At 39.3% G+C, this 20,963-nt stretch overlaps 1 protein-coding gene across 1 annotated transcript in view; it reads left to right on the top strand.

The window, feature by feature from the left end:
- Nucleotides 1-20,963, top strand: part of PI15 (peptidase inhibitor 15) — a 37,004-nt gene that overhangs the window by 8,117 nt on the left and 7,924 nt on the right. Inside the window, exons 3-5 of the mRNA XM_008255671.4 lie at nucleotides 15,661-15,779; nucleotides 16,747-16,879; nucleotides 17,003-17,118. Coding sequence (XP_008253893.1) covers nucleotides 15,661-15,779; nucleotides 16,747-16,879; nucleotides 17,003-17,118 — 368 coding nt within the window. The remainder of the gene's footprint in view (nucleotides 1-15,660; nucleotides 15,780-16,746; nucleotides 16,880-17,002; nucleotides 17,119-20,963) is intronic.

Here is a 20,963-nt window from a genome sequence, read left to right on the forward strand (position 1 = left end):
AGTGGGTAAAGTAGTGTGCTCAGTGTGGAAGCAGAAAAAATACAGGGTACTTGGGATGGCATAAGCAGACACAGTGCACACTTGAACAAGGGAAAGGGTAGGAGGGGGGCAGGGAAAGCTTAGGGAAGCAATGATTTTTAAATGTAAATATAAACACTGCATGAAAGTTACACAGGAGGGAATTAAGGAGTGAGAAAATGTATATGAAAGATGCTCTGAGAGGGTACACGGTCCACTGAAGCCATGGATAAAAATGCAGTGTGGCTTGAATTTAGTGTGTAAAAGAAAGAGTGATGTTTGATGAACTTGGGGGAAGCACTCAAAACCTTGCTGGAATTCTATTGGAAGATCAAAGGAAGTTATTGCAGGTTTTAAGAAGGGAAGTTATATGATAACATTTTCATTTCAGAAAGATCATTTTGTCAGCAGGCATTTGGTGAAACAATTAGGACGCCTAGGACGTCTGTATCCCATGTCAGAACATCTGTATTGGAGGCCTGGCTCCACTCCCAACTCTGGCCTCCTGCTAATGTACCTCTTGGGAGGCAGCAGGCAATGGCTCAAGTAGTTAGGTCCCTACCACCACATAGGAGACCTGGACTGTGTTCTTAGTTCCTGGATTCAGGGTGGTCTAGGCACCAACTGCTGAGGGCATCTGGTGAGTGAACCAGAAAATGGGAACTCTCTCTCTCTCTCTACCTCTTAAATAAATAAATAAATAAATATTTCAAAAAAAGAAAAAGTCATTTAGGGCTCAGGATAAGGAAGGGATTGGAGAGAGGCAGATGGTCAAGAGGTCTGCTGTGAGATATAATTGAAGCTTCAACTGTTTAAGGCAATAGGGACAGGGGTGACCAAGTGAATTAGAACTGTTCATTACATTAGAGGTGTCCAACGAGCATAAGTAATCCATATGATGAAGGAGGATTTATAGGATGAGACAATCGAGAAGAATGGCTCTGCTTTTGACCAGGACAACTGGATTTCTCTGAGTGACAGAACATAAGATAAAGAGCCAATGTCGGAAAGCCATTGAGTGGTTGCAGGTTCACCATCCAGGGTACATACCTGTAGAGGCTGAAAGAAGTAGCTAGTGTGTGGGAGGGAACATTCTTCTACTACAAAGAATTTTGGCTTGGAATATGCTTTGGTAGTCCACTTTGCACAACAAAGGTAGAGGAGGGTCATGGAGACAGCCTGGGTGGATGATTTTATGTCTGGGAAGCTACCCAAGAATTTTTGCAAGAAAATTTTTAAAAATTTTAAGAATAAGTGCTAAGGTGTAAGTCGCCCCTCATCCAAATTTGTTTTAGGGTCTAGGTAACACCAAGCCTATCTAGTCTTCCTGACATACTCAGAATAAAGTGTTTTTGGAAGCTACTCAAAGGACTTCAAGAAAATAGAAGCTGATTAGTCTGGCTAGTCATGTGTCACGAATTCAATATGTCTGAAAAATCATTTAATCATCAATGACCATTAAATACTTATGAACTCAGAGCATTGGCTGTCTAGGATGATTTCTTCAGAAGGGTGTGGGAGGGAGTCAGGGAAGATAACTAACTCCTTGAACTGGTCAAGGAAAATATGTGGCATAAAATATATCCCCAAATGAAGCTTGGAGGGATGGGATTTGAATGCTTTCAGTCTGCATTGTGCATAGCTTCTAAAATCAGGGACCAGAGTGTTTGGGTGACAGACATGTGAAGGTGCTAGAAGGGTGGCACACTCAGGAAGCACATGAGAGCTCTGTGTTCCCCCCTACCCCATAAAAATAAAATCAGGTTGCAAGCATTTTTTTTGACATGCAAATGGAAGGATGCCCAACAAATTGTGTTTTCAGACTAAATTTTCATGAAATCTGTTCAAATTTCACACCATGTACCCCAAACTGAAACAGTCCAAAAATGTTACTTAAGGGCACAGTTTTTTCTTCTCTTAAAAAGTGAATTGAATTCATACTTCATAATTTAGTTAAATAGGAACATTCTACGAAATCTCTCTGTGCATTCCAGAGAGATCATGTTTTCAGCAGGCAGTAGGTAGGCGGAAAGGCATTTGAATTCTTCTGACTGAGTGGGCAGTGGCAAGATAAGAGATTTGTATGTGTATCACAGGAGAGTTTAACAATCAGGAAGTCCATTTTTAGAACATTGTAACACTGAGTTGTTGGAAAAAATTAACCACACATGAGAATGTCTTTCTGACTCATAACTTTAGTATTAAATGATAGCTGGTAGGTATGATGGTTCCCTGGAAAGACAGACAATTGCTAGAATCTGTCAACAAATGGTCTTAAAATTTAAGGATAAAGCATAGCCAATGAGAGATTTAAAGAAGGGAAAATGATAAGTTTAAAAACTTCTAAACTAGTCTTTAATTTCTAATTTTCTGCTGTCTAATAGTATTTTTCCATGAAACAGGCTCATTATTTCTACACAATTCTTTTCTCATTAACTAGCTGCTTCAGGGTGTATCCTTTTCACTTTATCTGATCGACAGATTACTGGATATGAACGCTTGGTAATGTGATCAAGAGTGCGTTTCTAGGCCGGCGCCTCGGCTCAATAGGCTAATCCTCCTCCTGCGGCACCGGCACACCGGGTTCTAGTCCCGGTCGGGGTGCCGGATTCTGTCCCGGTTGCCCCTCTTCCAGGCCAGCCCTTTGCTGTGGCCAGGGAGGGCCAGGGAGTGCAGTGGAGGACGGCCCAAGTACTTGGGCCCTGCACCCCATGGGATACCAGGAGAAGCACCTGGCTCCTGCCTTCGGATAGGCGCGGTGCGCCGGCTGCAGCGCGCTGGCTACGGCAGCCATTGGAGGGTGAAGCAATGGAAAAAGGAAGACCTTTCTCTCTCTCTCTCTCTCTCTCTCTCTCTCACTGTCCACTCTGCCTGAAAAAAAAAAGTGCGTTTCTCACTGCTTCCTATTTTAGATGACTGTCTGGTTCAAGACACCATCACCATTCCTGAATCCCAACAATAACAGTAGCTACAATCCCTTGTAAAAATATATAAGGAGTATATGTTAATCAAATTTTTAAAATAGTTTTTAAAAAGTACACTCTTTTCCTATTAGAACTGTACTCCTAACTCTCCATTCACTATTTTACCTAATGTTCAGAACAGTCTTCAAAGATAGTGACAGTTTTCCTTGTCTAGAGATAGGAACCTAAGCTTAGAGACCACTAGTAACTTTTCCAATACCACAGAGCACATACCAGTGACCAGAGGTCACTTCTGACATTAAGCCCATGCTTTAAACATACTCCTCTTCCTGTGTTCCTCTCTCTTGTTCTGGATCCCATTGACTAAACACTTTACCTATAGGCTAAGTGTTAGATTTTCTTCATTTGCAATCAAATCTTTTCCTCTGCATTCTTTGTACCCTTGAAAAAAAAAGTCATGCAGGGAAAACTTGCATTACAATAATGCTTCAAGTCTTTGCATAGATATTCAGAGGGAAGAAAACCTCTATGTCATGGACAAACTCTTCCTGACCCTTATGTGTTAAATAGCTACATATATCACCTCTCCCATCCAGAATGCTGCCAACATAGGCTATGAGGGAAGGTTGTACAAAGATACCTGGCTTTTGAAAACTCTGGGAAAGGTAGGAAGTTCTGTCACAAAGAAAATAGAAAATTAAGGAACACACATACCCCTTGCTCCACACATGCACACTTTAACTGTGCCAATGGGATCATCTTGGGAATTGGAAGCTGTGTGGTTCTGAGTAAGGAATGTTCTCCCCAAGTGTGTTACAATATTTGTGTTTTGTTCTGATAGTGAAGTATCTGCGATTGACCTGACATGACCACGGTAGTGTCAAGGGGAGAAATTACTCTCCATTTGTGGATGCATCCTATAGTTAGCTTGGCAGATCCCGTTGGCTCATTCTTCTGCTGATTCCTATCCTCATTAACAAAGTTACTTGTGGGTCAAATGTGTGTTTTAAATGCAAGTTTGGTGTTATTAATGAAAAAAGATTGCTTTACATTTACAAATTCTTATCCTTTAAATGATCTTACCTTAAGATTTTGGATTTTCAGAAAGTTACATACATATTTTTCCCACATGTTAATCTGATATCTCAGTAAATAAATCAATATTTGGCAGTTCTGTAAATATAGAAACAATTTAAAAGAACACATGGAAGGTATTCAACCCCTGATATCTACCTGGTCTCCTTGATTGATCCAGGGTTGGGCTAAGCCATCTGCCTTCTCAGAAGTTCAACAGGAAATATGGAGTTATTTCCCCAGTGAGACCCCCATGTGTAATGCAACTCAATTCACAATAGCTAAGGTATTGAATCAACCCAGATGCTCATCAAGCAATGACTGGATAAAGAAATTATGGTATATATACTCTATGGAATACTACTTAGCTGTAAAAAGGATTGAAATCTTGTTTGTTTTTTTTTACAAGAAAATGGAAACCATTGTACTTAGTTAAATAAACCAGTCCTGAAAACACAAATACCTTATATTTTCCCTGATCTGTGGTAACTAACAGAGTTATGAAAAATGAAATATACAGGGATGAAATTGACATTTTGAGATTTTATGATTGTTTGTAGCCTTTATCTAGTGTTCAGGAACAATGTTTTTTTTTTTTTTTCTTCTACTTGTTGAACTCTTAGTGTAGAGGTAATCTTATGAGTATAAAGTGAATTGAAATTAGGCCATTGTAAAAATTAAGGGAGAGAATAGGAGAAAGGAGAAAGAGGAAGAGTGAGAAAGTGGACAGAAGGGAGGGTAGAGTAGGAAGTATCACTGTGTTCCTAAATCTGTATATATGAAATTCATGAAATACCTTAAATTAAGAAAATGAACTATCTTAGATTATGGTTCAAGACCTAAAACTGAGCCAAAGAACCTATTATTTGGTCAAGCATCCACTTAATTGTCATAAGACTATACATTAAAATAAGAGGTTAAATCAAAAGAAGAATTATTCCAGAGATTATGTCCCTATGGTCACATAATTTCAATTCATTATTCATTTAGAATCTGCCTTTAGAAAACAAGTAAGCACTTCAGCTTAGCTACAGAAGTCTACAACATGGAATGATCTTTACTTGGGAAAGTGCTTGCCTAAGAAAACTTCAAAAGAATCAAAATTTTAAGTAGCGTATTACTTTTTTGTATCTTCTTTATAGATTGTATTATATAGATTATACTTGTATAAGAATCCATGGAAAAAACAGTGACTTTGATTAAAGCAGTGGCAACAGTGGTGGCAATCAGTGGTTATATTCTGGGTATATAGTACTTGAAGGCAGAGCCACCAAGATTTGCTGACTGAACAGATGAATCACCATTGTGAGAGAAAAAAAAAGGCAAAGTAAAATAAAGATGACTCTGGTAGTTTTTGGCTTGAGCAACCAAGAACAAGTGTCAGCAAACTTCTTATGTCAAGGGTCAGCGAGCTTATATGTTCTGCTTTGCAGGCCTTATAGTCTGTTTTGCAACTATTTACCTCTGCTTCTGTAGCAGAGAAACAGTCATGGACAAAATATAATAGGCAGTGGGACAGATGTGTCCATTGTGCCATAGCTGGCAACTGCTGAACTAGAAGAGCGGCATGATTATTCACCAAACTGAGGAAGGTTATAGGAGTAGCAGGTTTGAGGGGTAGAATTGTGAATATCTGGAATTCAATTCTGGACATGTTAGGTGGAGTTTTAATGTAGGCAGGCGAAAAAACAGTTTGAAACTCAACTGAGAGGTCTAGACATACAGTTTGGAATAACACTATAGCACATATGTGAACGAGTTTACCGAGCAGAGCTGATAAAACTCTGGCCTGCTGGCTATATAAGGCCCATGAACACATTTGGTCTGGTCCTGCCAAGGCAACTGAAGATTCAATAAATCTATAGCAGGCTCCTTTTTTGCTGATAATTCTGTATGGTCTCCTAATGATATTTGAAATATTGAAAATGGATTTTGGCAGAAAAAAGGCTTCTCCATCCCTGAGGCTATGAATATAAATAAATCAGAGGAGAAAATAAAGAGAAGTAAAGGACATGAAAACTTGAGCACACAGAGGGTGAGAGATCCTCAACAAAGAGATGAAGCAGCAGCCGGAGTGTAAAAGTCAAGTGTAGGATCCGCGAACCAAGGGATGGAAATGTGTCCAGGAGGAGCAAGTGGACAGCAATGACAACAGCTGTTAATAGACCACAGAAGGCAGGCGCTGCGGCTCACTAGGCTAATCCTCTGCCTTGCGGCGCCGGCACACCGGGTTCTAGTCCCGGTCGGGGCACTGGATTCTGTCCCAGTTGCCCCTCTTCCAGGCCGGCTCTCTGCTGTGGCCCGGGAGTGCAGTGGAGGATGGCCCAAGTGCTTGGGCCCTGCAACCACATGAGAGAACAGGAGAAGCACTTGGCTCCTGCCTTCGGATCAGCGCAGTGCGCCGGCCGCAGCGGCCATTGGAGGGTTAACCAACAGCAAAGGAAGGCCTTTCTCTCTGTCTCTCTCTCACTCTCCACTCTGCCTGTCAAAAAAAAAAAAAAAAAAAAACCACCACAGAAGGCAAAGACCTGGAAACTGTCTTCGAGAACCTTGACAAGATCAGTTTGGGCAGAGAAGGGGTGGGGCAGGAAAGCTGCCAGGGTAGGTGTAAGGGACCTGGAGAGGAAACACTGGCAATTCCCAGTTAAGACCATTCTCTCAAGGAATTCTCTTGTGCAAGCAAGAAGAGTGGGGCAGTTGGAACAGGAAAAGTGTTCAAGAGAGGACTTTTAAAAATCACACTTTTTTAAAGATATTTATGCTCCTCGCAATGATTCAGTTCACAGCCCATTGGAAAAGTGCACCCTATGACTGGATAAAGAATTGTGGTATATATACACAACTGAATACTACTCAGCCACTAAAACAATGAATAAAATCCTGTATTTCACAACAAAATGGATGTAACTGGAGAGCAGCATTCTTAGTGGAGTAATCCAGTCCCAAAAATACAAACATCATGTGTTTTCCCGGATTTGTCATAACTAATATGCAGACTACAGAAAAATGTAATGTATATGAGCAAAAGTGACATTTTGAGAATTGATTATTGTTTACAGCCCTTGTCTCTACTCTTCAGGAACAGTGGTTTTTCTACTTTAAAAAAGTGCACCTAAATCATCTCTTTGTAGAGAAAGAAATGAATAAGAAAGATAGTACTTTTCTCATGGGAAATTTCTGACATCTTTTAAACATCTAAAACATCTTCAGAATCCTTCCTTGATACTTTTTGGTATAGTTCCATATTTTATATTTATTTTTGAGGCTCGAAGAGATACTGTTGATATTAACTCAATTTTCTTTAACACCGCCCTTTATTCTTGCCAAGCAGAACAATCTTAATATCATAATTAATCTAATCACTACCGAAAATTCCCCAGGGATTTCTTCCTCTTCCCCTTTCTCTATCTTCTCTTTCTCTCCCCACAGTGCATCCCTCCCTGGCTTAACTAAGGCTTATTACGGCCTTTTATTTGGTTTATTTCTTACTTTTATTTTTGGAATTTATTTGCTTGAAAGGGAGGGATTAAGGGAAGAGAGAGCAAGAGAGAAATAGCTCACTTACTAGTTCACCCTCCAAATGCCAGCCACAGCCAGGGCTGAGCCAGGGCAGAATTTGGGTCTCACCACAGGGTGGCAGAGACCCAACTATGTGAGCTGTCACCTGCTACCTCCTAGGTGCAATAGTAGGAAGCTGGAATCAGGAACAGAGTCAGGATCCAGGATCATACTTTGATACAGGAATGTGAGCATCTCAAGCAGTATATTAACCGCTGCACCAAATGCATGTCTGTAGTCCCCTGTTTAACACTGGTTCTTGTCTATTCACCCCCGGTTTTCTTCAGGAGTCATTTCACAAGCATTTGCATCTAATGAGGATAAGCCCGCTAATTTTAAAACAGAGCCACAATTCTGCCCATGAAGTGTTTTAAAGCTTTTGGCAGTCTGCAGGGGAAGTAATTTTGTCACCACTTAATTTTTATAATGGTTATTTCTCACTTCTTTATATCAGCACTCTTCTCAATCTAAGGAAAAGATCAAATGCTTTAGTTAAGTTATTAAAACAAAAATGCAAACTTGACTATGCAAACAAGTTATGTTTTACCTAAATATGGGAAATGACCGCATAAATTTAGTTCAAGAGACTAAATATCCACAGCACATGCAATATTGCCTCCAATGACATTGCTGGCATTGCTCTGAGCTATGACAGTAACGAGCTTAGCAATCTGTCTGCAAAACTTCAGTGTGATATTTCCATGTTTAACATTTTGTGGCTTTAAAGACAGTTACCATAAGCACTGATTTTTCAGAGGTCAATTTAATATTCAAATTAATATTCTTTCTTCCTTAAATTTTTAGCTTCAATTTATAAATATTTTTGTTCTTTTATAAAAATATGAAGTTTTGATGCTCAGATTTATTTAATGTTTACCATTTACAAATTACATTTCTTTTTTTTCTAAAGATTTATTTTTATGTATTTGAAAGGCAGTGTTACAAAAAGAGGAGGAAAGACAAAGAGAGAAAAATCATCCAATCATGGGTTCACTCTCCAAATGGCTGCAAATGCAAGGGCTGGTTTAGGCCAAAGCCAGGAGCCTGGAGCTTCTTATGGGTCTCCCACATGGTCGCAGGAGCCCAAGGACTTGGGCCATCCTCTACTGCATTCCCAGGCACATTAACAGGGAGCTGGATCAGAAATGGAGTAGCAGGACTAGAATCGGCACCTATTTAGGATGCCGGCATCCCAGGCAGAAGCTTAATCTGCTAGGCCACAATGCCAGGACCACAAATTAAATTTCTTAATCTGCACTTATAGATTTAATATATCAGATTTGTTTCAATAATAGAATCTTCTTTTAGTGTCAATTATTCTATTGATAACAATCATTTTCATATAAATTAGTCTTAAAAGTATGAGAAATACAGAATTTTAGGTTCTCCTAAATTTTTGAAATACTATTTTTTAAAGATTTATTTATTTAATCGAAAGGCAGAGTTACAGAAAAAGAGAAGGCGAGGCAAAGAGTGAGATCAGTCTTCTGATTCGTTGCCCCAGATGGCCACACGTTCCACAACTGGGGCAGGTTGAAGTCAGGAGGCTGGAGCTTCTTCCAGGTCTCTCATGTGGGTGCAGGGGCCCAAACACTTGGGCCATCCTCTGCTGCTTTCCCAGCCACATTAGCAGGGAGCTGGATTGGAAGTGAAGCACTGAGGACTTGAACTGGAGCCTATATGGAATGCCAGTGCTGCAGGCTGCAGCTTTAACCTGCGAGCCACAGCACTGGCCTCAGCAATACTATTTTTAAATGTAAAAGACTTTCCTTATTTTCAACTTGAAACCATAAATGCAAGGAACTACACACTTGTATTTCTTACTTTGAAAAATATGAGTGGGGCTGGCACTGTGGCGCAGCAGGTTAAAGCCCTGGCCTGAAGCATTGGCATCCCATATGGGCGCTGGTTCTAGTCTCGGCTGTCCCTCTTCCAATCCAGCTCTCTGCTATGGCCTGGGAAAGCAGTAGAAGATGACCCAAGTCCTTGGGACCCTGCACCCATGTTGGAGAAGCTCCTTGCTCCTGGCTTCGGATCTGCATCACTCTGGCTGTTGTGGCCATCTGGGGAGTGAACCATCGGATGCAAGACCTCTCTCTCTGGCTCTACCTCTCTCTGTAACTCTGTCTTTCAAATAAATAAAATAAATCTTTAAAAAAAATTCTTTCAATTTCTGTTTGCTATGAAAAGTCTTTATTTCACCTTCATTCACAAATGATAGCTTTGCAGGATATAATATTCTGGGCTGGCAGTTGTTCTCTCTTAGTACCTGGGCTATATCTCGCCATTCCCTCCTAGCTTGTAGAGTTTCTGATGAGAAGTCAGCTGTGAGTCTGATTGGAGATCCTCTGAGAGTAATCTGACATTTCTCTCTTGCACATTTTAGGATCTTTTCTTTATGTTTCACTGTGGAGAGTTTAATTACAACGTGTCGTGGTGAGGATCTCTTTTGGTCGTGTTTATTAGGGGTTCTGTGAGCTTCCTGTACTAGGATTTCTCTGTCCTCCAAACCTGGGAAATTTTCTGCTAATATCTCACTAAAAAGGCCTTCTAATCCTTTCTCCCTCTCCATGCCTTCAGGAACTCCTAGAACCCGAATGTTGGGTTTTTTAATAGTATCCTGAAGATTCCTGACAATATGTTTTAGATTTCTAATTTCCTCTTCTTTTCTTTGGTCTGACTGTATCCTTTCCTGTTCTCTGTCTTCTAAGTCCGATATTCTCTCTTCTGCTTCACCCATTCTGTTTGTAAGGCTCTCTATTGTGTTTTTCATTTGATCTATTGAATTCTTCACTTCAGTCACTATCACAGTTTCCTGTTGTACTAGTGGTTTCGTTTCATTTTGATTCCTCCTTAATATTTCATTTTCACGAGAGAGATTTTCTATCTTGTCCATTAAGGATTTGTGTAGTTCAAGAATTTGTTTTTGAGAACTTCTTAATGTTCTTATCAATTTTTGGAGATCTGCTTCTTGCATTTCTTCTATGTCATCATCTTCATAATCTTGAATTGGGGTGTCTTTTTCATTTGAGGGCGTCATGGTGATTTCCTAGTTTTTATTACCTCAGTTTTTGCGTTTGTTATTTGGCATATTGGAGATATTTGGTTTCTTCACTGTGGTGCTTTTTCTTGTTATACTATGACTCTAGATTAAGTGGACTATCTGTTTTTGATGGAGCCTTAGGGCTTGAGATGGGTGTGGCCTGAGAGCTCTGTTTGGTGTGCCAAAGGTGACACTCCCAGGTTAGGCGTGGTAAATCTCTCTCTCTCTCTCTCTTTCTTTTTTTTTGATTCAAAAGGGAAGTAATTCCGCACAGCTGAATGAAGTTGGAGGTAGTTAGCAGGCAAATGATCTACCCACAGGAGCCAGAGATCAGAAGCTCTTTCCCAAGGACCACACAGGGAATCTGTTCTGCCCTCAGAGTGGGCTCAAATTCTCCTTCAGTCTCCCACTGGGTTACCAAAGTTACGGAATTGTAGCGTCTCTGGAGAGTGCTCACGTGAATTCCGTGAGTTCTCTCCCCCACCGTCTCTTTTTTCACAGTCTCAGTTCAGTAGCACCACAAATTTACTAGGTCCTAATCTCCTGTTAATTCGCCCCACCCAGAGTCAGGTTTTTCTGCTAGGCCTAGGGCCGGTGCAGACCTGAGGTCACTCTGCTTATGACGTATGTCCAAGATGGCGCCTGCTCTTTGTCTTGCTCGCCCTTGAGAGGTGAGCGGAGAGAGAGAAACCCGTGTCCGTACCAGTCACCTTTTTTTCTCTCTCTCTCTCTCTCTTCCAGTTAGCCTGGTGAACTTTCCCCCCCCGGGGGTCGTTCCCTCTAGTCTCCTCTCTCCGCTTGCCTGCCAGTGTCTCGGGCTATTGAGGTTCGGCTCACCTCGCGTTCCAGCACTGGTGTGTTGAGTCTGCCGCTGGTGTCCCGAACTGTGGGCTCCCACGCTCTCCATGCAGGTCCGCTGTGAATCACGCGTTCCGGAAGAGTTTCTTCTGCTGTTTCCTCCCCTACTCTTCCTTGAACCTGCAGTATCTCCACTTTATTAAACTATCTCTCCCCGGAATATCAGTGTGCTCCCTTCCTATTCCGCCATCTTGCCTCCTCTCCGGATGGATCTTACTATGATTGGGCTTTTTAAGAAAGATTTATTTACTTGAAAGGCAGAGTTAGAGAGAGGGAGAGGCAGAGAGAGAGGCCTTCCATCTCTGGTTGACTCCTCAAATGTCCACATTGGCTGGGGTTGGGCCAGGCCAAAGCCAGGAGGTTCTTCTGGGTCTCCCTCCTAAAGACCCGGGGTACAGCGTCCAAAAGACTTGGGCTATCTTCTGCTGCTTTTCCAGGTGCATTAGCAGGAAGCTGGATCAGAAGTGGAGCAGCCAGAACTTGAACTGGCACCCATATGGGATGGTGGTGCTGCAGGCGATGGCATAACCCACTATACCACAATAGTGGTGCCTATGATTGAATTTTAAATTTCACTTTTGATACTGAAAGAATGAACTCAAACTGACATTTATATATCCAATGACTGTCAAGTTTACTAATTAATTCTAATTTTTTTCTAATACTTGTATATTCTTTTAAAACTAAAAGCTTATATCTGAGCCCTGCTTTATTGCTTTGCTCAAGTGTTTGTCAATGTTTCCAATATCATTCAATTAAACATATTTTAATATTACATAATTTAACCTTTAACCTTTTGACTTATTATTGAATTTCCAAACATTTTGATTGCTTTCCTTATATTTATCTTATATATTTTCTGCAGTTTAATTCTATTATCATCAAAGAACATATTCTGTGTAGTTTCAGTCTTTTGAATGTATTTAGTCTTACTCTTGTTTTCTGGCCTGTTATTTGGTCCAATTTGGCAAATTTTCCATTGACACATGCACAGAATATCGTTCTTCAATGCAGTATGTGAAGCCTTGTATATGCACTGGATCAATCATATTGATTGATCATGTCTCCCCTGTCCTGCTCATTTTTTGGTTGGCTGATTCTATCACTCACTGCAATATATGTTAGAATCCCCTTGATTAGTGGACAGCCTAATGGGTCCTTTGAAGACTTCTGCACTTATTTTTTATCTTCAGAACTTAAAGAGGTTATCCACCTGAGGGAGAAAATGTTATCTCAAATTTAGGGTTATGGCCCCCAAGCAGTTTTTAGAATTATCCTCCAGTTAGATTACATTTCTTGTTAGTCAGAAACACTGGCTAGGGCTGAAGAAGGGAGCTCCCGATGTCATTGTGCTACATGTTTCTGGCTTCTGCCTTGATGTGGACCCCAATACTTAGGAAACGATAAGACAAACTCATATCTGGGTTGCATTCATACCACTATCAAATTCTCTCTACTTATAAAATAAAAGTCAGCATGCTTGTCACACACAGCAATGGACTTTGACTCAATTTTGTATTTCTTTAGCTCAAGCTCTAGATATTTCTAAGCTTGATGAAAAATTTGCATTGTTTTCATACTCTGCCTATATCTTGGGATCACACTCTTCTAGATGTTTAAATGACATCACTTTGAATTTTAGATAGTTCTCAAGTCTTTGACTACGTGGTTTCAACTTCTTGCGATTTACAGACAAGATACTGTGTCCAGCTCAAACTCTCTGTAACTTATTTTATAAGAAGAATAGGTCATGGGGAATATTTTCAGTCAAAACTACTAAGTGATTAGTAACAACAAAGAATGGAAGAAAACAATTTGGGTGAATAATGCAGACCTAAAATCATATGCAGACTCCAGCACATCTACAAGCAATTCTATTTTGTAAATTATCTAGTTTAGTCATAATTTCTCCCTCTAGTGATTCCTGTACATGTTTTTTGTGCATCATAAATATTAACCCTAATTTTTGCTTCCTCCTGCGGGTAGACACGATTTTAAGTATTTACAAGTGAATTACCTCTGTAAGTATCTTATCTATTTAGAGGGAAAAGAACTAGATAGAATGTTGAAGTTGGTTGAATAAAAGCAAAGTATCAAGTGTTCAGTTTATCCAATAAAAAGAATAATCCATTGCATTTTTACTCGATATTCCATAGAAATAAGTGCATACCAGTGCTCCTCTTTCTCCTGTTGATATACCTGCAGGGTGTGATATTAAAATCATTTAAAAAAATATCGCAGATGCTCTGAAAAATGCGCATCAGCTGGATTGTCCTTCAGGTACCCAGGGATTTGTTTAAAAGATTCATTTATGTATTTGAAAGGCAGAGATAGAGAGAGAAACGGAGAGAGAGAGAGAGAGAGAGAGAGAGAGAGAGAGAGAGAGAGAGAATCTTCCATCTGCTTGCTCATTCCTTAAATACCCGCCAAAAATGGTTTAAGGTCAGGCTAAAGCCAGCAGCCTAGGACTCCATCCAGGTCTCCATGTGGATGGCAGGAACTCAAGCACATGGACCATTATCTACTGCCTCCAGAGCTGGATCAGAAGGGCAGAGTAACCAGGACTGAAACCAAGCACTCTGAGTAGGATGTGGCCATCCCTCTGAGCAGTTTAACCTACCATGACATAATGCTCACACTCAGAAATTTATAAATAAGTCAAATAGTTAGGCAAATTACAATTTCTTTATCTGAATTTTGGTAAGTTGTTAAATTATTTCACATGGTCACACTGACCAAATTCATTGCAACTTAGTACTTCTGGACAGGAAGGAATGGATTATATTTCAGACTCCAATTTTTTTTGTTGAAATTTCCTATGGTTATTAAAAAAGTTTACATTGTTATTTTCAAACCTGAAGACTTCATCATATTAATAAATGGAAATACCAATGGAGACAAATGGAACAAATCATCCACTCTTCTTTTCCTGGGAATTGGAATGAATGAAGAAAGGCAGATAGTAAAAGCAGATCTCAATTTTACGAGAGGATATGACAGCATTCCCACATTTCAGTGCTCTCTACTCACACAGTACCTTTCTCTAGAGGGTGTGTGTGAGTCCTGACTTGGAACAAAAAAGCACGGAGGAGCCCATGGCCTTCCACTTCCCCACAAGCAGGCATCTGAGGGACAGTCAATCACATGCCTCCCCATGGAGGCAAGGTCACCCATCTGTATGGATGTGGCCACTGTCCAACAGGCTTTTCAGAACCTTCCTTCAGGGAAAAAAGACAGGCTGAAACCTCTACTTCCTAAAAGTAGATTCAGGGTGAGAAAGAAAGGAGTTATAATTGTCAAGTTATTTTCAGAAATATTTATTTATCTTACTGATTTGAAAGGCACTGAGGCAGAGGCAGATACAGAGAATCTTTCATGTGCTGTTTCACTCTCCAAATGCCTGCAATAGCCAGGACTGGGCCAGGCAAAGCCAAGTGTCCAGAATCCCATCTGGGTCTCTCACATAGGTGGCAAGGATCCAAGCACTTGAGCTATCACCTGCAGGGTGCACAATGGCAGGAATCTAGATTAGAAGCAGAGGGAAGACTTGATCCCAGGCACTGTAATATGGGATCATCTTAAGTACTGTGCTAAGTTATTTTTATCCCAGTTTGTTTCTGGTTCATACCAATAAAAATTGTTAAGTTTTCATTATTATTACTAAGAAAGATTTCAATGATATCATATATAAAGTTTCACAGCATTTATTATACTCATATGGTTTGACCTTTGAAAGTTGCAATATGACATAAGGCATTGTTAATTTTGGCAAATCAGTTTGAATAGAAGTGACTATTTTTGTTTTTAAAAGAGTTGAATAGCATGACTGGCTCCTTGTTGTGTGAAGATGACCTCTAGGGAAATCTGTGACTTTAATGGATTCAAGCTCAGTGGTCTGTATGAGATATTCTCAAGTTACAACTAGATACAGTATTTTTCTTAACCTGTCATTCTCTAAAACTGCAGCCCAGATGTTGGATGCAGATGATAATATTTTGATAGGACAACCATACTTTACTCATGGAACTTTGAATAACTGTTACATGAATTTGCTTTCTCTCAGTTAAAATACTGTCAGGAATCAGAATTGAAAGAACTCTAGGAAACAGTAGCACACTTTCTTTCCTTTTTTTCCCCCTTTGTTGCTAGTGAAACAAGAAAGCTGAAGGTTTTCTACCCCTACAGGTTTGGGATGAAAATCTTGCAAAATCTGCAGAGGCGTGGGCAGCTACTTGCATTTGGGACCACGGACCTTCTTACTTACTGAGATTTTTGGGCCAAAATCTATCTGTACGAACTGGAAGGTATGAAGCAGTTTCACTGATATAGTTCATCCACATGACCTGATTAACTACGTACTCTGAAGGGGAATGACGCCAATTTCAAGTAATACCTGCCAGTGTTTATTGAGCACTCTACTCATGTATGCGCTACTCATTGATACATGTGAATATCTTAGATGTCTTCAAGAATTACTTAATTAGTTACAAGGGCCTAATAAACCAGATTCCCTTTTCACCTTTGGAACACTCCCTTAAAGCTGTGTTTTCTGCTGACCTCTCAGTAAAGCTATAAACATGTGACATATCCTATATCCTCCCCTTCAGGAAAAATCCCATGACTGTGACAGAACCATTTGTGTTTGTGTGCATGCACATTTTTTCCATCATTGCATATTCCTGCAACTAATGGATACAGAATTAAAATATAAAATACATATATTTATATACATATGTATATATGTATGCATATATATGCAGGCATACGCAACTACAGGAAAAGTTATTTCCACTCATAAGATAGCTTTTCTACCATTGGGGAATGTTATTTAAAAAATTCTCTTCTTCATTAGGGGTGAATGTTATTTTTAAAATTAAAGTGATTCTGATTTAAGGGAAAAGATGGCCCCAAGTTCTAATATTGAGTCTACTTTTACATGTTTAACTTTGGAATGTTCATAAAACTTTATTAGAGGAAATTTTTCATGCAGATTATATAAAATATGAATTATTCCTGAACTATTTGCATTTTCTTTCCTCAAAATGACTAGTTTCATAAACAAATATAATACTATTTGCTCATTCCTGGATATTTTCATACTTGGTCCTACCTGTGGGAAAAGAAGCCTTTACGAGGTAATTGTGATTGGTGGATGTGCTCTTCAGACATCATGAATAATCTTCAAAAAGAACAACTATTTACAATGTAACACAAATTCTCTATCTGTATTCTAAGTTCTTTCTGTATTCTTTTTTTGCTTTTGGCATCTAGATACCGCTCCATTCTCCAGTTGGTCAAACCATGGTATGATGAAGTGAAAGATTATGCTTTCCCATATCCTCAGGATTGCAACCCCAGATGTCCGATGAGATGTTTCGGCCCCATGTGTACACATTATACACAGGTTTCTGCAATTTCTTTGTTAACTTCTGATTCATTCTTTAAAAAATAATGCTTTTGCGATTTTGGTGGATACGCATTTCCTTAGCTCTGATACCAATAATGTTATTTTGGTTTATTTTAACAGATGGTTTGGGCCACTTCCAATCGGATAGGATGTGCAATTCACACTTGCCAAAACATGAATGTTTGGGGGTCTGTATGGCGACGTGCAGTGTACTTGGTATGCAACTACGCCCCAAAGTAAGTACCAAGTGGGATTTTCTTTACTGGGGCTGTTGTTGGTGTTACATATCTCCAGCCTGACAGGTACTTTTGACAGGTAAATAATATAAGGAAGACTAAAAAGGCCTGTAATCTTCAAGTCAACCCTCATCCCCACGTTCCTGAAAAGCAGATTATTTGAAAGTTTTCTTTTCACAAGGACAGGAATTCTAGGCTAAAACTGTAGGAAAAACAATTTGAGACACCAACTCCCCAAATCCTATTTACTATCCTTCTTTAGTTGCAGTAATTGTAAAATAAAAACTGTATGTCACTTTTTAAATTGTTTTTAAGATTAATTTATTTATTTGAGAGTCAGAGGCAGAGAGAGAGAGAGAGGTCTTCCATCCTCTGGTTCACTCCCCAGATGGCAGCAGATGGCAGCGCTGGCCTCCAACAGGATTTTAATAGCTATATAAAAGACACTAGAGGGGTCAGCACTGTGGCACAGTGGGTAAAGCCACCGCCTGCAGTGCCCGCATCTCATATGGACGCTGATTCGAGTCTTAGCTGCTCCACTTCCAATCCAGCTCTCTGCTGTGGCCTAGGAAAGCAATAGAGGATGGCCCAAGTCCTTGGGCCCCTGCACCCATGTGGGAGACCTGAAAGAAGCTCCTGGCTCCTGCCTTCTGACTGGCACAGCTCCGGCCATTGCTGCCTTCTGAGGAGTGAACCAGCTGATGGAAGAACTTTTTCTCTTTCTCTGCCTCTGCCTTTCTGTAACTCTGCCTCTCAAATAAATATTAAAAAAAAAAAGGCACTGGAAAAAAGTATTCTATGGGATTTATCAACATTATCACTGCTAGGATTGCTGGCTCACCTTTTTTCACTAGAAAAGCAAAATAATGGAAGATATTTCCTTCATCTCTTGTTTTTTCAACTAGAAAATATTCAGTAATTGTATCTGATGGTACACACAAAATGTCTTACGGAAATTTGTCAACAATGATAAAACATGGTCATATTTATGAGCATTCTTTATAATATGAGAATCAATAAACATTTGCCAACATGTGACAAAATGCCTTCTTGATAGCAATAACTCTTTAGATGATAAAATTTTCCAATATTTATGCACAAGTCTGTTCTCATTTGGAATGCATACCAAAATGTGCAAAGGATTTATGACACCCTTGCTGTCTTCCAAAGTAAGTCCCAAGCAAAGATTTTCTCCAGTTTTTCCAGCCCGGGGAGGGACTGAGGATGTGTCATGAGTAACTACATTACTCATTGAAGTGCTGTTGTGCCAGGGGCAGTGTTCCTGCTGAGTTTGAGAACCAGTGATTTTTCCGATGTTCCCTCTTCATCATTATTAGGGAGAGTAAGTTGGAAAGTAGACTGCATATCTATTATAAAAAACATTAAATATGTGCATTTGTTTGATATTTTTATTCCAACATCATATTTTCCCATTAAGCCTTTATTCTTTTGACTTGACATAATTAGGCCAAGTAATACCAAATGGCCAGAGATTTTTCTTTAATTCAGTTAAATATTAGAATCTTTTGGCAAAAATTGGAATTTTTCTAATATTATTGAAGAGATATATTATTCCTTTACAGGTCCAAGAGACTAAGATATTGCATTTGCATGCTACATGTCAGTCATAATAAAAAAAAACATTTTTCTGGAACCTACATTATGAAAAAAAGTTCTAAAATCCTTACCTGCAGCTGAATATAATTTTTCCAATGCCAATATAAAGTTATCACAAATATAAATTCTTCAGTGGGAAAAAGATGTCCGTGAGGGAGAGAAAATTAATTTAATTAAATGGAATTAGACAAAAATAAAAATGAATAGTATGTAAATAGACTAATTTACTGTTTAATTTAATAATCTTTTAATAAAATGTGATCTATGTTAAAGTTGTAATATAACACAATTGCACTTAATAAAAAAAATCTAAGCTTCTGTTACCAAAAATATATACCCAAGTTTCAAAAATGTGAGATTAAGATAGCATAGACTAGGTCCATATACTTTTTTTATTTATTTATTTATTTGACAGTAGAGTTATAGACAATGAGAGAGAGAGACAGAGAGAAAGGTCTTCCTTCTGTTGGTTCACCTCCCAAATGGCCACTACGGCCTGCGCGCTGCGCTGATCCGAAGCCAGGAGCCAGGTGCTTCTCCTGGTCTCCCATGGGGTGCAGGGGCTCAAGCACTTGGGCCATCCTCCACTGCCCTCCCTGGCCACAGCAGAGAGCTGGACTGGAAGAGGAACAACTGGGACTAGAACCCAGCGCCCATATGGGATGCTGGCACCGCAGGCGGAGGATTAACCAAGTGAGCCACGGTGCCAGCCCTAGGTCCATATTCTTTTACAGTTTGGGGTAAATATAATTGGGATAGAGTGAAATAAGATCATAAATACAGGACAGGACAGGATGGGGATAAAGGAGAAAACTACCCTCATTGCAAATGGTCCTTTTTGTTTCTATACAGTATATGATAGTATTTGACATCATCAAAATTATGCTCAAAGAAATCTTATCCTTAGGGAAGAATGTAGAGTAACTTAAAATAATGGTGAGGGGCTTAAGATCACAACTTGGGGTGGGTTCTTGACCTCGTGGTTAAGATGCCTGAATCAGACTATCTGAGTTCAACACTTACCTATGGCTCTAGCTCCCTGCTAATGCAGCCCCTGGGAGGCAGAAGTGATGACTTAAGAAATTGAGATTCTACCACTTGTGTGGGAGATCTTGATGAAGTTTCTGGCTCTTGGGCTTTGCAGGCATTTGGGGAGTGAGCTAGCAGATGGAACTATGCTTTCTCTACCCCAAACCCATCTCTCTAACTCTCTAATTAATTAATTATTTTTAATTATGAATTCTTTGTAACAAAAGCCCCATTTTGTAATATCAGAAAATTAGCAAGTTCTTCATCTTATGGATAAATATTGCTTTTTAAAAAAACTTTCATTTAATAAATATAAATTTTGAAAGTACAACTTTCAGATTATAGTGGTTTCCCCTCATAACCACCCTCCTACCTGCAAACCATCCCATCTCCTACTCCATCTCCCATTCCATTCTTCATTAAGATTCATTTTTAATTATCTTTATATACAGATGATTAACTTAGTATACACTAAGTAAAGATTTCAACAATTTGCACCCACACAGACACCCAAAGTATAACTAGTTTTACTGTTATTCTCATAGTACAACACATTGAGGACAGAGGTCCTACATGGGGAGCAAGTGCGCAGTGACTCCTGTTGTTGATTTAACAATTGACACTCATATTTATGACGTCAGTAATCATCCGAGGCTCTTGTCATGAGCAGCCAAGGCTATGGAAGCCTCTTGAGATCACAAACTCAGGCCTTATTTAGACTATATGAATGGTATATAGATAAAACTTTGAATTTTTGACTGGTCTATCAATATATTTTCATATCCCACTTGATAACTCACTGCTTGGTCTTTTCAGGTCTTACAGAAGACATGGACCACCTGTTGTCATGTTTTAGTCCCTTTCCTATTGTTTCATCTTCAAACCTAATTTCACCATTGATGACCAGATTTTCTCCTGATCTTTCACCTTTGTTCATGCTTCTGTCCAGATTAAAATTAGATTCTCTAATTCCTATCACCAGTTGACATTATTTTGTTACTTCTGCTTTATAATTACAAGAGCTAAATAACAGTACATCAAAGTGGCTATTTCTCACTATCCTAAATGGAGAAGTTGCTTTATTATATTGATCATTGCCATTAATACAGATAAAGAAAAATACTGGTTGCATAGACTAACAACTTAAATGTGTCCATTGTTATAAAAAATGAATAGCACTAAATAAAAAATTCGTAGCT

The sequence above is a fragment of the Oryctolagus cuniculus genome, chromosome 6, assembly GCF_051225735.1.
Source record: "Oryctolagus cuniculus isolate XC-2025 breed Fujian yellow rabbit chromosome 6, ASM5122573v1, whole genome shotgun sequence".
Lineage (NCBI taxonomy): Eukaryota > Metazoa > Chordata > Mammalia > Lagomorpha > Leporidae > Oryctolagus > Oryctolagus cuniculus.